The sequence below is a fragment of the Triturus cristatus genome, chromosome 1_1, assembly GCF_964204655.1.
Source record: "Triturus cristatus chromosome 1_1, aTriCri1.1, whole genome shotgun sequence".
Lineage (NCBI taxonomy): Eukaryota > Metazoa > Chordata > Amphibia > Caudata > Salamandridae > Triturus > Triturus cristatus.
This window is the reverse complement of record NC_140579.1, coordinates 539,919,181-539,935,041: the sequence shown is the minus strand read 5'-3', so window position 1 is coordinate 539,935,041 and position 15,861 is coordinate 539,919,181. Positions and strand designations below refer to the sequence as shown.

At 40.1% G+C, this 15,861-nt stretch overlaps 1 protein-coding gene across 1 annotated transcript in view; it reads right to left on the bottom strand.

Moving 5' to 3' along the window:
* Window positions 1–15,861, bottom strand: part of CACNA1S (calcium voltage-gated channel subunit alpha1 S) — a 753,083-nt gene that overhangs the window by 542,526 nt on the left and 194,696 nt on the right. Inside the window, exon 3 of the mRNA XM_085643164.1 lies at window positions 12,848–12,987. Within this exon, the coding sequence (XP_085499290.1) occupies window positions 12,848–12,987 (140 nt within the window). The remainder of the gene's footprint in view (window positions 1–12,847; window positions 12,988–15,861) is intronic.

Sequence of the window (15,861 nt, the reverse complement as noted above, 5' to 3'; positions counted from 1 at the left end):
GTCGTTGTTGATTATGTATATAAAAAACTCTCAATAAAATGATTTATTAAAAAAGAATAGGTGTGTATTTTAGCACATGTGAATGTGCGAATGTGTGTACTTGTAATATGTGGGTGTGAGTGAGTATGTGTGCTGTGAAAGGGTGGGGGTGAGCATGCATGAGTATGCATGTGTATGAACTTTGGTTGTGAACACTAGGGAACCCCAGTAATCCCCTAGGAGCCTGGGTACAACTAGATCAAAACACAGGATGACTTCTGGAGGACCGATTTGACAAAGAATTCCTTAATTATGCAATTGGTATCAAATGTATACAATCACGATTGAGAAATAAAAATACATAAACAAAGCAGGTGGTTAGGAACTAAGGGCCAGATGTACAAAATCGCATGTTTGCAAATTTCTAATAGCGAATTTTAGCGATTCACTATTAGGAAATCACAAACTGTGCTGTACAATAGCGTATTTGACACTTAGCGATTCGCAGTGGGTTGCAAATGAACCAGCCTCATCAATATTCATGAGTCAGGTCGCAATTTGCGAACCATTGTGAATGGCTACAACCGCAAGGATAGTGGACTGCTGGGGTCAGCAGACCACCAGGTCTGTGATTGCTTTTTAAATAAAGCAATATGTTTTTTGTAATGCAGTCAGTGGGACCACTGCCTGCTCTTAAAAAATGTTGAAGACCACATTCACAAAGGGGAAGGGTTCCCTTGGAGACCCCTTCCTGTTTGCAAATAGGTTGGTGGTAACTCAAATGTTTTGTGACCTCATTCCCGGTTGCAAAACATTCATACATACCAGTGCTACTTGGTATTAGATAGGGACGCCCTAATATGCCCCTTCCTAATAACAAATCGCAAAAGCAAAATGTGAAGTTACTGAGTCGCCTTTCGCTTTCTGTACATGGCAAAATGAAATTTAACGGTCACAAAACGGCCCGATGGGCTGGGCCGTTTGTGACCGATAAAATGCTTCGTACATCTGTCCCTAATTCGTTATGAAATCTGACTCTGTAGAGGTTTGTCAAATAACAGCTTGATTTAATGCTCATTTTTCTTTTAATTTGGTTTCTTACAATTACACCAGAACATAGAGCCTGATTACAATGGCGGTGGGACCGCCACCGTCAGGCCATCAGTGGCAGTCCCAACTCCATCTCCCTCTGCAGGTCCGGCTGCCACATTACAATGGCGGGTGGATGGTGGGCTGGTGGAGAGACCGACCGCCATGCAACCAAAGGGCTCAAGGAACCATCAGACCGTGAGGGAACTGCAATCCCTATGATAGTGGTGGTGCCTGCTCAGGCACCGCTTTATGGATTGCAATGTCCCTTCCTGCCGGTCGTTTCATGGAGGTTAACCCGCCATGAAAAGGAAGGTGGAAGGTGACTTTGAGGGCACTAGCAGGCCCCCCTTCCCCCAGACCCTCCGCTATGGGCCCTGGGGGGCATCTAAGGTGCCCCCACTAAACATCTTTGCAACATGTGGCAGGCACCACATGGTGCCTGACACATAGTGCAGGAATGTTTCAAATGTGTTTTTTTTGGATTGCGGCATGTGCTGTGGGCTGCCCACAGCATACGCCACAATTAAAAATATACACATTGCAACCGCCGTAAAGCTGGTTGCATCGTAATGCGGCCAGCAGGACCTCCGACGCCTAGTCGGGCTGTCCTGCTTCCTTGTCGGTGTTAGGTCCGCCCGACATCATAATCACGACATTAATCTTAATATGAGTCTACAATTGTTGTTATCTCAGCACTCCGCCTGAAGATAGTCTTGCGTACTTTTTGGAAATTGATAAACGTCGAAGTCATGATGATCACAACAGCTTCTCCCTAACGGTCTAAAAGCTGACATTGGACCAGAGAAAAATTAGTTTGTCACATGGAGTTATAAAAAAATAATTTGAGTGGTTGACCTCACTGTCTTTAATCACTACATAGTATATCTCAAGATTTATGACTAGTCAGCCTTCTAGGATGTGCTCTTATTTGACCAGATGAAAGGATGCATATCAACTAAGAAAAGATTATTGTTTAAATAAATATTTGTTGTCTCCACACGTTTGTTGACAGAGTACACTGCATATGCATTTTATTGTTCATAATTCACATTTTCATTTTTGAATGGTGATTAGATACATTTGACACTATTTGACTAACTAAGGAATTGTTTGTCAAATTACTCCTTCCGGAGTCATTACAGCTTTTGATTTGTGTGTGAACTTCAGCATGGGTTACTGCTTTTTACAGCAGGTGACTGAAATGTATGAACCCCCTGTCGAATCAAATCAAAACGTAAGCATTGGCCCCACCACTTTACAAGTTCACCAACCACCAATCCTGCTGGATCACAGAATCCTGGTGGATGAATAGTGAGGGATCAGTAGTGGTAGATGTTTGGAGTTAGAATACTGTGCAATTGTGCACAGACCATGGATTTATTTTTTGCCTTGGTATTACAATTGCAGCGGTCATAAACATATAAGTAATACTACCTCCTATGTCCCACAATCATTGCCACCCAGCTAAGTAAACTAATATCGTTGCTTTAAGGGTCTCACCTAATATAACACTAGGCTATAATTCAGCCCTATTATATTCACTGTGACATCAATATTTAATATATTTCTGCCTTCAGGGTGCCACATCCATTAACATCAAGGTAAACACTTCATCATATTTGAATTTCATGTATTCCCTCTTACTGTCACCAAGGGAAATTTTCTTACAATATGGATAGAAACTGGCCTTTGAGATCTCAGTCAAGTCCTCAATTCCTCGGACTTTTACATCTTGTGGGTCCCACACTCACTGTTTCAATGTTCAGAGTTGTCAATTTTTATGATTCCTAGCATTCCACACCTCCACCACTCCAGTGGGACAACTTCTGGGGTCCCGCCCTAACTGACACTGAGCAAATAACTCTATATTATTACTATGTCAGGGTTTCGACATGCATTGACATCACACATCAAGCATCTCAATACATAATAAGTATAGCTCATGTCCCCACACTCACTGACACCAAGCGAAACACTCTTGTGTATCAAAAACCCAGACGTTTAGTCCCTGAAGCATCAAGCAAATATTATCTTCCTCAATATTACAGACTCATAGGTTTCACACTAAGGATTAACAAAATTAGATGTTTCGATTGAAAAGTCCATTCAAAGAGGTCGCCTCAAGGTTGGTAGCATGATAGGATATGGTGATTTCCGTGCATCCCTGTCACCTCGCCAGACCTCCCACAGTTTTTTTCACATCCATAAATAAGTCAGAATGTCTGCATCAAAATAATCCTGTACCTCAAATATTTCCTTTTATGGCAGACATATTGGTCCGCAGGTTCAGGGGAAAGAAAACAAATGAACTTTGCAATTACATTTATAGTAGGCTCACAGGTACAACAATACTGGTACAATTGTCGTACTTTAAAATTTGGGACCGCGTAGGAGGCAGGGCCCTACCCCTGTCTATCCCGGTATTAGCAAACCGCGAATGGTCAATGCGGTATGTACAAGTGCTTTGTGTAACGTTTTAGCTATGAATGCACTATGTATACGTTATTATACATTGACTCCGTGGGTTCCATCTTGGAGCGGTGGCCATCTTATAGTTGCCCTCACATAGGCTACACTTTACTTTGACTTCTCTGTGACCTGTGCAAACTGACTCCACTGCCCGAGGTCAGCCCTGTCCGGCCGGTTCCTTTTACTGCGGCCAAATGGGATTAGCATCAGGGCCCAAGGCATCATAAATTCCTTCTTCCCACACGAACCCTGACTAATCTCTTTCACACCTGACTCTTCCTGCTTTATGGCTTGTTTTACAAACAGGAGGTGCCCGTGTTTATTGGGGCCTGCTGATATCTGATGAGGGATCTGAGCCTTGCTGGGTAAATAATTGCGGGCTGGCTGAACTGAAATGTGGGATTGTAATCATGACTCTGCTTGTTCTTTGAAGTAAAATATGTGAATGACCAACTGCAAGAGAAGGGCGGTGTTGCCCAGAGCGTAGCATTCTCCATAAAAAAGGAGACTGGTTTCTGTTCTGCGGACTGCCTCATTCAGTTGCTAAGGCTTCTGTGCGACGTAGTCTCACTCATTTGAGTTTAATAAAGATGTCTTTTCATATTTCAGCTTCTGTTGCCAAGTTCTTTGTTATATTATCAAGATATGCAGAATTTTATAATACCACATCAGGAAGTACTCGAAGTCATAGGGTGCTACCCCTAGCACCTCTGGGGTCTCAAAAATTGGAGTACTTCAGTTGGTGCCCACCAGCGCGGCCTCATCAGAGAAGTGACTTTCTGTGGGAGTGATCTTGTCAGGAGACTGAAATCTACTGAGGAGGACAGAACGGGATTCTACCAAGAAGGTACTCTGTGCACAGAGATTCTGGAGATTCTTTGATTATGTAGCCCGGTATATTTCTGCTCTTCCTGATTTTGATCCTCCACATGATGTCACTCAAAAGGTGAGAAAAAGAACCCTTTTGGCGTGAGTATTATAGAAGACGTTTGGTCATGTAGAACTTGACAATTAGAATTTGGATAACCTTTTGATTATTAAGAATAAGAATTAAGTATAAGTGGGTCGCTCCCAGTCCTTTGGTTCTTTGGGTCTTTAATTTGGTTATCGCAAATTACCAAAGCCGAGGGGTTGGTTTCTTGGTTTCTGATTTGGTCATTGCAATTACCAAAACCGAGGGTCTCGCATATTTGCGAGTGTATTGTTAGAGATAACCTCTTGAAGTTTGAAGCTAGATTAGTGAGCTATAAGATGCCTGATCTTAGCAAATTTGGAAATGTAGCTTTTGGTTTGTATAGGTTTGGATATGCGAATTGCAATTTGTGTAGGCAGGTAATGAGGAGATATTTCTCCATTTGGTTTTGATTATAATACTTGCGTTTTCCGCAGTATTTTTGGCATGCCTGTTTGTAAGCTCACATGGAAAAATGTGTTGCTTTTTGTTTTGAAAGGTACCATAGTGTGGGAAATATCTAAATAGCTTAAATTTAAAAACATATTTCTTCCTTGGTGATTTTGTATCCCCAGGGAATTAAAAATATGACATAATACAAAACAAGGATCCTTCGTTCTGCGCAGTTTCATGAATGAAGATATGCAGAACGATTTTGTGTGGTGTTCTGCTAGGCAAAGCTAGTGAATTGAGCGCATTCACTACTTCTTGGACATGCATCTGTGTGTGGGGCTGTTTATGCAGCCTTTTGGAACACTATTGAAAAGCGTTGCTTGTAAATATGACCTACAACTAGTATTTGCAAATGGTTTGTTTCAAGTATAGTCTGTGAGCTGTTCTTTCTTTCTGTCATGCGTATTGATTTGTAAGTCAACTGTGTGTTTAAATGTCTGTGTTTTTTTTTTCATTAGTGCAACTTCTGTAAGTAAATTGCGACGGCGCTATTCATGAAAAATGGCTAAAGCGCGCTGTATTGTCTGTTTAACCCCTTTCTGTTTATGTCTGAAATGAGCTCAATATGTGTTTGTGGGTCTTCTGATGTTTCCAGTCTGTTAAGTAAATTGTTGGTTAATTAATATCAAGTAGAAACTTAAAAAAGAAATACAGAAACAAACCATGTGACGTGCTAAAATAGCTATATGGTGCTCTTTAATTTATAGAATGAGCAATTGTGCACATATACAAAACTGCCGTTAAATGCTTAAAGGATAAAATTAGAAACACATTCAATAGATATAAATCAGGCCCCAAAAACGAAATTATCTATTTTTGCAAAAGTAAATAAATTTACAGCATTTTCCTTAGATGCATTGTATTAGATGTTCACAGGCAAACTTTTCAGCTGCAGTATATTTGATAGAAATGTTCATTCAGCCAGCACCTTCCCAGTTGAACACGGGTGGAATTTTGCAGAACCGTCCTTTTAAATGAAAGTGGCGCAAAAATGTGACGCGTTTCAAGTTGGGCTTATGCGCTTAGGCGTGTGAGTTAATCTGTCCAAAATGATAGGCAAGAGATGCAGCTTGTTTTTTATACATGGAATTATCACAAAAACGAATAATTGGGATTTTTTTAAAAAGAAAATTATTAATCATGGAAAAATTGTTTTAAAAAAAATAAGTGCTTTTCAAAATCGTTTTTTGATATTTATAAAGCTTAATACTCATACTATGACCTCCTAGCATTAAAATTTGATTTAAGTTGTGTTGCATCACTAAAATGACAAGCATTCGCGTGTACAATTTTCCCTTGGCGCAGGCGCAAACAAGCTCATTTCTATAAAGTATAAGTTATTATTTCCAATGCCTGACTCATGGGTTATGTAATAAACATTCTGGTAATGCATATTATGCAAAAAAATTGTAGGATATTAATTTTTTAATGCCAAAAAAATGAAAGTCGAATTTGGGTAGAAAACACTGTTTAAACTGCATTTTCTTCCATTCAGAGTACTTTTTAAAGTGTCTCAGACTTCAGTAAATGCATACGTTTAGGTTTGATATATATTTACAGGTTGTGCCTTCTTATGATTCAATGAGTCAATGTGCGAGTACAAAGGCTTGTTTTAATATCAGGGTTGAAGGTTCTAACTTTAGCTGTGTCTGTCACGATACTACTGAACACGCTATGAAAAACAGGACCTTTTTTTTAAAACTTGGAGAAATTAAATAAAATATGGTGTCGCAACCCGCAACTATTTGATGTTAATAAAAAAAGGCCTTAATGGAGTTAGCACCCACAATAGAGAAAGAGAAATGGAGAATTCTTTTTTGACGAAGGAAAAAGAGGATGTTTGTGAGCAGGTACGTGATGAAGTCAGTAATGATAGAGGGGTGGAGAAATGTAGAATTACGGTTATAGGAACTAGGTAATACGTAGGAAGGAGAAGAACAATTGGGAAAATAGAATGCCATGGAGGGAAGAGAGATGATGAAGGGGAGTAATAAAGACATGAAGAGTAGCGTGAGGAAGGTTGTATTGACGAAGGGAATAAAAAGGAATGTGGTATCGGTTTGAGTAAGTAGGAGGGGAAAGATGAGATTGCAGGTTCTAGCAGTAGGGGTGAAAATATTGTAATTACCTAACGGGAGGCACTGAGTTTCATATGCTAATATGAAAGCGACGAACAGAGCTTGAATAAAGGCAAGTGACTAAATGATGAAGAAAATATCAAAACTCATTGCAAATGCAATTCGCAGTGCCAGTGGACTGGGGCAGAAAGCGGTCCCAATTGCTGGAGTTCAGTCTAACTTTAGCTGGGCCTACTGAGACGTTCATTCATTTAAGGTTGTTGAAATGTGTACCATTACATAGGATTGTAACAAGGATTTATTCTAAAAAGTGGTATGTGTGTTATTAAGTTTCGTGAATTATTCACAGTAAATGTAGTTTAATAATCTGGGAATAGAGATAATTTTTTTTAGCGCCTAAAAAGGAGAAATTATTTTTCAAAATAGAGTGAATTATTGCAAGTTAGGAGGAATTAGGAAGGCCTTCTGGCTTTGACAAATTTAGAGTGGCAGAAGCCAGGGGCTAAGGAGAGCTGCAGAGGCTGGCTCAAGTTACGCTGCTGAGATGCTATCTTTGGTTTTCCCGTAGGCTACCACGTTGACATTTATGACCTTTTAAATTAGGGCCTTGCCTCTGTGGAATGCAGAATGACCTTGCTACACGGGCCTCTGAAGGTGGGGTTTCTGGTTTCTCCATAAGAACATCAATAAAACTAAAGAACTTAATTCCAAAGGGAAAATATAGCAAAGGGGTTTCTTTGGAAGCCCAAACATCATGTTAAATGCTTTGCAGAACTGATACATTTGCGTCTCGCTCTAAAAAAAAAATAAAAAAAAAGAATGATGCCTGCTATTAGCTCTTATTTAACAGAAAACGGAGTGTTGCATTAAGTCTTAGACAGACAAAAAGATTCTAAAAATTTTTTTTTAAGGCTACATGTTCTTGCTAGTCCTGTATGTTAGAAGAGAGACAGTATATTTGACAGCAGATTTCCATTGCCTGGTGATCTACTGTCAAAAAGGAGGGTAAGGATTTTAAACCTGACAAATTAAAAAGGCCCGTATATTGGGTTTTGGGCTGCAGGTTTACAGTGCATAAAAGTACATGACATGGTGTGTGTCACCGCTTATTTTACATATGCTATTGTTTTGTCTATGCTTTTTTGTGCTTGATAGACAGCAAGTATATCTGATGGCTTGACGTTTTGTGCGTTTTTATTATTTTTTGCATGTTTTCGTTGTTTTTGTTGCTGCTTTTTATGCTATTACAAGTTTACCTGTGTTGTGAGGGGATGGTCATGATGATGCCCATCGCTACGCAACAGTTGGTTGAACTTGTTCTGGTTACTAAATTCCACAGCTAATGATATTTCATGATGTGAACATGAGAGACAACACTTCACCAGTGCATGTCTAAATTGGCTATAATGGTATTACAGAAAACTAAAAGAGATCTACAGGATCAAAGTGTGTCACCTGCAGTTAGTCACTTACTGCCCTTTCCCTTAATGGAACAGGCAGCCTTACATTTATGTATCCTTGATTGGACCTAAGGATGAAATTATAGATCTGTGACTCAAGGTGGCCTAATTTCTATATTACATTAGTTAATGATGTTTTGCTTCCTAAGTAGCCTATGGCTTTTGTTTCTTAAAAGAAAACTAGGTTTTCATTTTTCCCTGAAGAAGGAACTGGAACATTACCTAAGATTACCGTATATGGTGTAGTCACCAGCGGTAGAGTTAAAATGTATGTAACTTTGGCCTTTTGTGTATCACCCGTACTCTTGGTGTAGTGTCACATGCCTGACTATCACCCAAGTAAATTCTTGTCCTTCCTATAGATTTTTATTTTTTATTGCTTTTGTTGCTTCTTCCCTGACCGATGTCGCATCATGCTTAGTTATTGGGGATTTTAGTTGTGTCCTAGTTCCAATTCCCTTTTCCGTATTCCTTTCACCAGTCAGCCCATTTATTATTGTAGGTGTATTGTTCAGGTACACACTTCCAGACTGCAGTGATGCACCAGGAACCTCCATATTATGTATAATCCCCTCTTGTATGACCAGACTGGTTTTCAAGAATTGTCCCTAGGCCTGCTTCAATGTTTTCCAGCCTGACTGTCAAGTATATTATATTATAGTAAGACAAGTTTTCCATCCCGATAGGAGATAACTTATGTTTACCTTTTTTTGAACATGACGAATTTTCAATGTCTATTTTTTAATGTGGTTTTTACCCTTTTTGTTCCTGCTGCTTTAATTTTCGGTGGGATCAGAAGTTTCTAATCATGCAAAAATCAGGACCCTCTAGTTCTTGTCTTTTGTTTTTATATCTGACTATTAGCCTGTGTATTGCCTAGTGCACCTGATGTGAAAGGTTTCTACATGCCTATGATAATCTGTACCATGTGATTTCTCTATTGAGATGTCCTAGATAAGGAATTTAGAAACACTTATCATTGAAAAAAAAAAATGTGTTTGCCCTATTAGACAATGCCACCATATGTGAAGACATCCATTTAGATAGAATTCTCGTGTAGTTATCTACCCTTAGATGATGGAGGCTCTCACACGGAAACCCAATTGAAAAGCTTAGAGGCACTGTTTTGCCTACTGCCTTTTTATTTGTATTGCTTCCTGAGAAAGACAGTGTATTCTAGACGAAAATTGTCCCATGGCGTGTGGCCACTCCTTTGAAAATCACAGGCCACCTGTTTACAGTCCCCTTGTTATACAACGAACTGTTTAAAGCATCACACTTGCTTCATCGGAAGGCGTTCAACATCAGAAAAGAAGGAGGAGCTGGTTTTGCCACAGAACCAGAATTCCAGTGCAAAAGAGCGTCTGTCATGTGCTGGTAACCTCTGACAGTGGGCAGTCCCTTGAGCCCCTTGGCCTGAGTTTTTGGCCACACACCCCCCTCTTTTCCTTTGCTTCAATGGAAGTGCAGTGCACCGGCGGATCCAAGATTGACAGAAGGCACTACATTCCAGTGCCCATCGAAGAGCAGCCTGAGCGTCCTCTGACACTGAATGACGAGTGTTGGAGTCTGAGAATGGTCCCGAATCTGCACGAGATGACCTGTGCCCTTGATCAATGGAGAGCACACTACCTGTAGTGCCTGCCGCAAAGGAAAAATACTGGCGCACTGCCTTGAGACATTGAGACTTTTTCGACTGAGCTGTGGGTGTTTGCCAGGAGGGCACTCCAACTAAGCAGTACTTTTCTCATGAAAGGCTTGAATGAAGAGGCCCAGGCAAAAGAAAACAACAGAAGAAGATTTGATGGACAATAGAAGCCTGCCAGAGAGGCTTTTTGAACGGACTCTGGGCATAGGTGGTTTCACAAGAGGTTTCCGTGTGATTGTATAGACTAGGTGTTAGAAGACTGTTTGTTTTGCTGGCATTGTCTAGTATAAGCAGAATAAAATCCATTTTCTGTGGAAGAGTACCCCCTTTTCACCTCAGAGCATTGATGAGGGTCACCACTGTTTCACCTGAACATACAAAATGTATAGGAGCCCTAAAATGTTACTAAATAATTTTAGGATTTGCTTTTTGCTCAGGGTTGTAGACAATTATTATTTCATTTGTAATAGTGGTCGCTACTTTCTCCCGTTGTCTATATATTCTTAATAACGTGTTTTCTAGTGTTTTTTTAAACATGACGTTGTCATTTATGGGTGGGATTGATTTTCTCTACTCAATTGACTTCTGCACCCTCTTCCCAACCTATGTCTTTCCCTACCACTGTTTCTTTGCACTCTTTTCACCCTTTTCCTGAACATGAGCAGGTTAAAAGATCAGAATTCGTAAGCAATTCTTTTGTACAGCTTCTGCATCGACACTAGTTAGTAGTAAACATCACTAATTGTTGGGGGTGTGATCTTATGCCACCTAGATAGAGGTATTCCTTATTTTGTCCTGCCATATGTGGCCTTTGTGCTACTACATGTGTAAGGAGATGTGTCCCGTGAGAGTCGCTAAGTAATAGGATGATGCTACAGCAACATCTCCATGACTTCATGTCTGTAGACCTGGACTCGGATTGATGAGAGTATAGTTATTGCCTATGTAAGGGCAAAAGGAGGGTCTGTCGTACTTAAAAATTTGGGACCGCGTAGGAGGCAGGGCCCTACCCCTGTCTATCCCGGTATTAGCAAACTGCGAATGGTCAATGCGGTATGTACAAGTGCTTTGTGTAACGTTTTAGCTATGAATGCACTATGTATACGTTATTATACATTGACTCCGTGGGTTCCATCTTGGAGCGGTGGCCATCTTATAGTTGCCCTCACATAGGCTACACTTTACTTTGACTTCCCTGTGACCTGTGCAAACTGACTCCACTGCCCGAGGTCAGCCCTGTCCGGCCGGTTCCTTTTACTGCGGCCAAATGGGATTAGCATCAGGGCCCAAGGCATCATAAATTCCTTCTTCCCACACGAACCCTGACTAATCTCTTTCACACCTGACTCTTCCTGCTTTATGGCTTGTTTTACAAACAGGAGGTGCCCGTGTTTATTGGGGCCTGCTGATATCTGATGAGGGATCTGAGCCTTGCTGGGTAAATAATTGCGGGCTGGCTGAACTGAAATGTGGGATTGTAATCATGACTCTGCTTGTTCTTTGAAGTAAAATATGTGAATGACCAACTGCAAGAGAAGGGCGGTGTTGCCCAGAGCGTAACATTCTCCATAAAAAAGGAGACTGGTTTCTGTTCTGCGGACTGCCTCATTCAGTTGCTAAGGCTTCTGTGCGACGTAGTCTCACTCATTTGAGTTGAATAAAGATGTCTTTTCATATTTCAGCTTCTGTTGACAAGTTCTTTGTTATATTATCAAGATATGCAGAATTTTATAATACCACATCAGGAAGTACTCGAAGTCATAGGGTGCTACCCCTAGCACCTCTGGGGTCTCAAAAATTGGAGTACTTCACAATGCCGCTCAATTATTGTTCACAGCTTCTCATGCCGCCCACGTCCAAACATCAAACTATATATTAAAAAAATTAAAGTTGAAGAATACTACACTAACACCAGCCTGAACACTCTTTAATATTACAGCTTCACGTATACTACACACATTGCCACCAATATATGCCTTCATAAATATTATAAACTTATGAGTTCACGACTTTTAGACACCAAGCTTTGTGTTTATGAATATTTGCAGCTAACGGGCTTCACATGCACTAATAACAAGCTACCTTTTTGTAAAAAAAAAAAAAAAAGCCATTGGGCACCATATTCATTGACACTGAGCTGTGTAGCAAACTATATAACAGCTGTTGGGCATTATGCTTACTGACATCAAGAAGTGTGTTCATATATATATGTATATATATGACAGTCAATGAACATAAACACGAATTGACTGTCACCCTACTCAACTAGTATAGAAGTGGGCATACTCATCGACATCACGCACACACCATTAAAGTATTATTGACGATGAACATCACTTACTGGAATCAAACTAGACGAGGGTCACATTTGCAGCAACAAGGACCAACACCAGTCCTTACATTGCTGTACATTACCGGCTGATGGCACCATGCCCACTGACATCAAGGTAAAGCACTGAAAGTATCATTCACTCCTGGGTCCAAAAGTCGGACAATTAAATGGTCACTAAAGCCATGCTAAAAAAGTCAAACCCTCCCACTCTAATATTCCAAATTATACAAATAAAGCAAAGATTTCTAAACACAGGACAACCCACCTTCATGGAGAAGAAATGAGTGGACCACTGGAACAAATCTCAGAGCTTTATCTTTCAGCCTAGAGAAGAGTTAAGAGATGATCACAAAGACCCACAGCTTTTGCTGGAAAGTTACATACCCCACAAAAACAATGGTGAAGTCCATAATGTTCCAGCCGTTCCTCAAGTAGGCATCTGGGTGGAACAGGAACCCGTACGCCACAATCTTCAGGAAGGCTTCTATGGTGAAGATGATTAGGAAGAGGTACTCCACTTTCTCCTGCAAGTGAGGAAGGAGAGGCTAGTGAATAATGGGCACAACAAGACAGTGAACACCCCTCCCCCAAAGTTAGAGTTTATCATTGTTTTGATACAGAATAATAATTACAAACCTTTCCAAACAGGAGGTGATATTTCAACTTTTGTCCGTTTTTAGGTCTCGCCTAACCCAGCGCATGCGCTGGTCTGGTGAGACTTATTGAGAGGGCTCCAAAAAGTGCTACCAGGCCAGCCTAGAGCTACAGTGCATGTGCGCGGGCGCGCGCGCCGACTTGACCGCGATTACTTAAACTTTGGGGGCCGCGCGGCCGCTTTGATGTTTGATCGTAATCGCGATTGCGATCACTTTCACTTTCGCGGCCGCTTGGAATAGCCAATAGGTCTCGCTTTTGGGACCTTATAAGTATTTAGTTATGCAACTGTTGCATGGCTAAACACTTATAAAGTCCCAAAGGCGAGACCTATTGGCTATGCCAATGCTTGTTTAAAGGTGTATCTGTTTTCTAACCGAAAAAGCAAAATTACATTTTACAGTTCATTTGGCAGCCAGCTGTCCGCCGTTACCTCTGGTGCCCTGGCGGACTGCCGCCTGCCCTATCTAGAACTGCACCTCAAAGGTGCTGAGTATTCACTGAGCCATGCTTCATACGGCCACTCAGCAGGCTTTTTTGCTTTATAAAACAATCTCCCAAAGTAAGAGTTTATTTATGTAAAACAAAAAAAGAATTGCCCTGACACAACAGTATCAACATTTGGGGAAATAAGCTTAGGCGTTCAACAGGAAATGGGATATACGTGACTTTTGAAAGGTTTGAGATATCTACGACAAGTTCTTTTCACAAATTGACAACCTAGCAAGGCTTGCCAATGAGCTATCTGGCGCTTCTATCTTTAGGAGCCTTGTTATGTCTGTCCCACTATGTTGTTTGAACAGTGCTACAACCACGTATTGAGGGTGGAAAATGTAAATCGTATGGTTTGCCATGTAACAAAGACACAAGGAATCTTATAAACTTTTGGGCAAATTAACCTGTAAAAGGTAGAGCATGACTGGAGAGTGTAATCATGTTTTTATTGTGTTAATTATTTAGGACATTCATATTTAAAGTTTATGATTTAAAAAAATAATACATCATTTATCTAATAAAAAGAGATGCAAGGTAATGTATAAATACGGATATTGATCCTACTGAAGCAGGAAGACATGTCTACCTTATTACGGTTTGTTTCTTAAGAACTGATGGAAAAGAGGTGAATATGAGTAGTCTTTTTTATTTAAATAGAAACACAGAATAGTGTTTTTCAAAAATGCATTGCAACAAAATGAATATATGAGAAATGTGATCAACCTATGGGTTCCTCTCAACTTTTTTTAATTGTTCTTTCAATAAAGGTAGAGGTCAGGACATGCTTGATATGTTGGTTGACTTTAAATCCAAGGACCTTATACCTTTAATATTTTATAGTCAGATGGACTGAATAAGGGATTTCGAGCAGTTCTAACTGGATAACCGGAGCTTTCGTGATTACAATTTGGTATTATGATTCTCCCAGTTTTATGTGAGGGGTACAAGAAAATTATATAACAGAACATGTCAAGGAATGCGCCAGCTCCAGAGCTCATGAGCCGCAAAGCCTGGGCTAGTCTTTCAATTTCACAAAGTCTGGGCTAGTCTTTTAATTTCACCATCGTTATAGTGTGTAAGTGACATGTAAGACCACAGCTCTCTGCCTCGGCAGTCTGTAAAATCAAGCCAACAAAGAGAAAATATCATCCAGCCTTTAAGTACCAGACACTGACACTGCAAGGTCTGCATCATTTTTTTACCACACTGAAGGACCAGGCATTACAGTACACCTGCTTCACTTACCAATTTCAATGTTCCTTTTTCTTGTACAGACGCCACAATCTCTTTATGTTTAACATATTTTTATTGAGAAATACATGAGAAGTTACACCTCTAAATGCTGAATACAGAAGGAATATCAATTTGAACTATGTAGCCCCGGAGTCACAGTAGAGTCAAACACTGCTCTCTGTTTCTACCTAATACCACTCATTCTGAGAGGCAGGGGGAAAAAGTAATGAAAAGGGGAAAACAAATGGAAGATTCTTAGTGTAAAAGAGGCACAGAGTTCTACTGTGTAAATACTGTTCTTTGTAAATACTTTAAATGATGACCTTAGTGGGGGCAAACTGAGGCCAGGGTAGCTGGGGACAGGCACGGTCAAACAGCGGCCACAGGTAAGGACATTCAAGATGCCAGTTTGTGGTTAAAGTGGTAGACTGTTTTCCTTTGTAAGTAAAGCTTGATTTATTTTTATACATATCCTGGAACAATACGTTTTTTATTTTCTTGTTAATAGTGTGATCATGGATTAGAATTGATGAGAACTGAAAGGAGATATAAAAAAATTATTTGGTAAGGAATGGTTTGGTCCTCTGGTATATAGTAAACACACTTAGAAAATACAGCGCAACGAGAAATGAAGGAAAGAAACAAGCTGTAATCACCAAGATGACAAGGGAAGGATTGGGTTAGCATGTGCATGTAATTTGATCATTTCACAGAAATTTGTGAAAAGTTCGGGCTTAATAGGCATAACGGGGCTAGGTCAGATGGTGGTTTCAAGCAGGTGTATAAGACACATGCCAGTGGGATATATTTTATGTAAAAGTTAAAAAAGAAAAATAAATGGAAACTGCTAAAAGTTTATAAAACTAAAAAGAAGAAACGTGACATGTTTTTAACCTAATCAAAGAACTGATTGTGTATATACGTAATTGTTATAGGCCCTGATGAAGTCCATATAAGGAGTGAAACGCGTTTGCTGGTTCTGCTAAATAATGACTGAAAATTGGCCTAGAATAAAT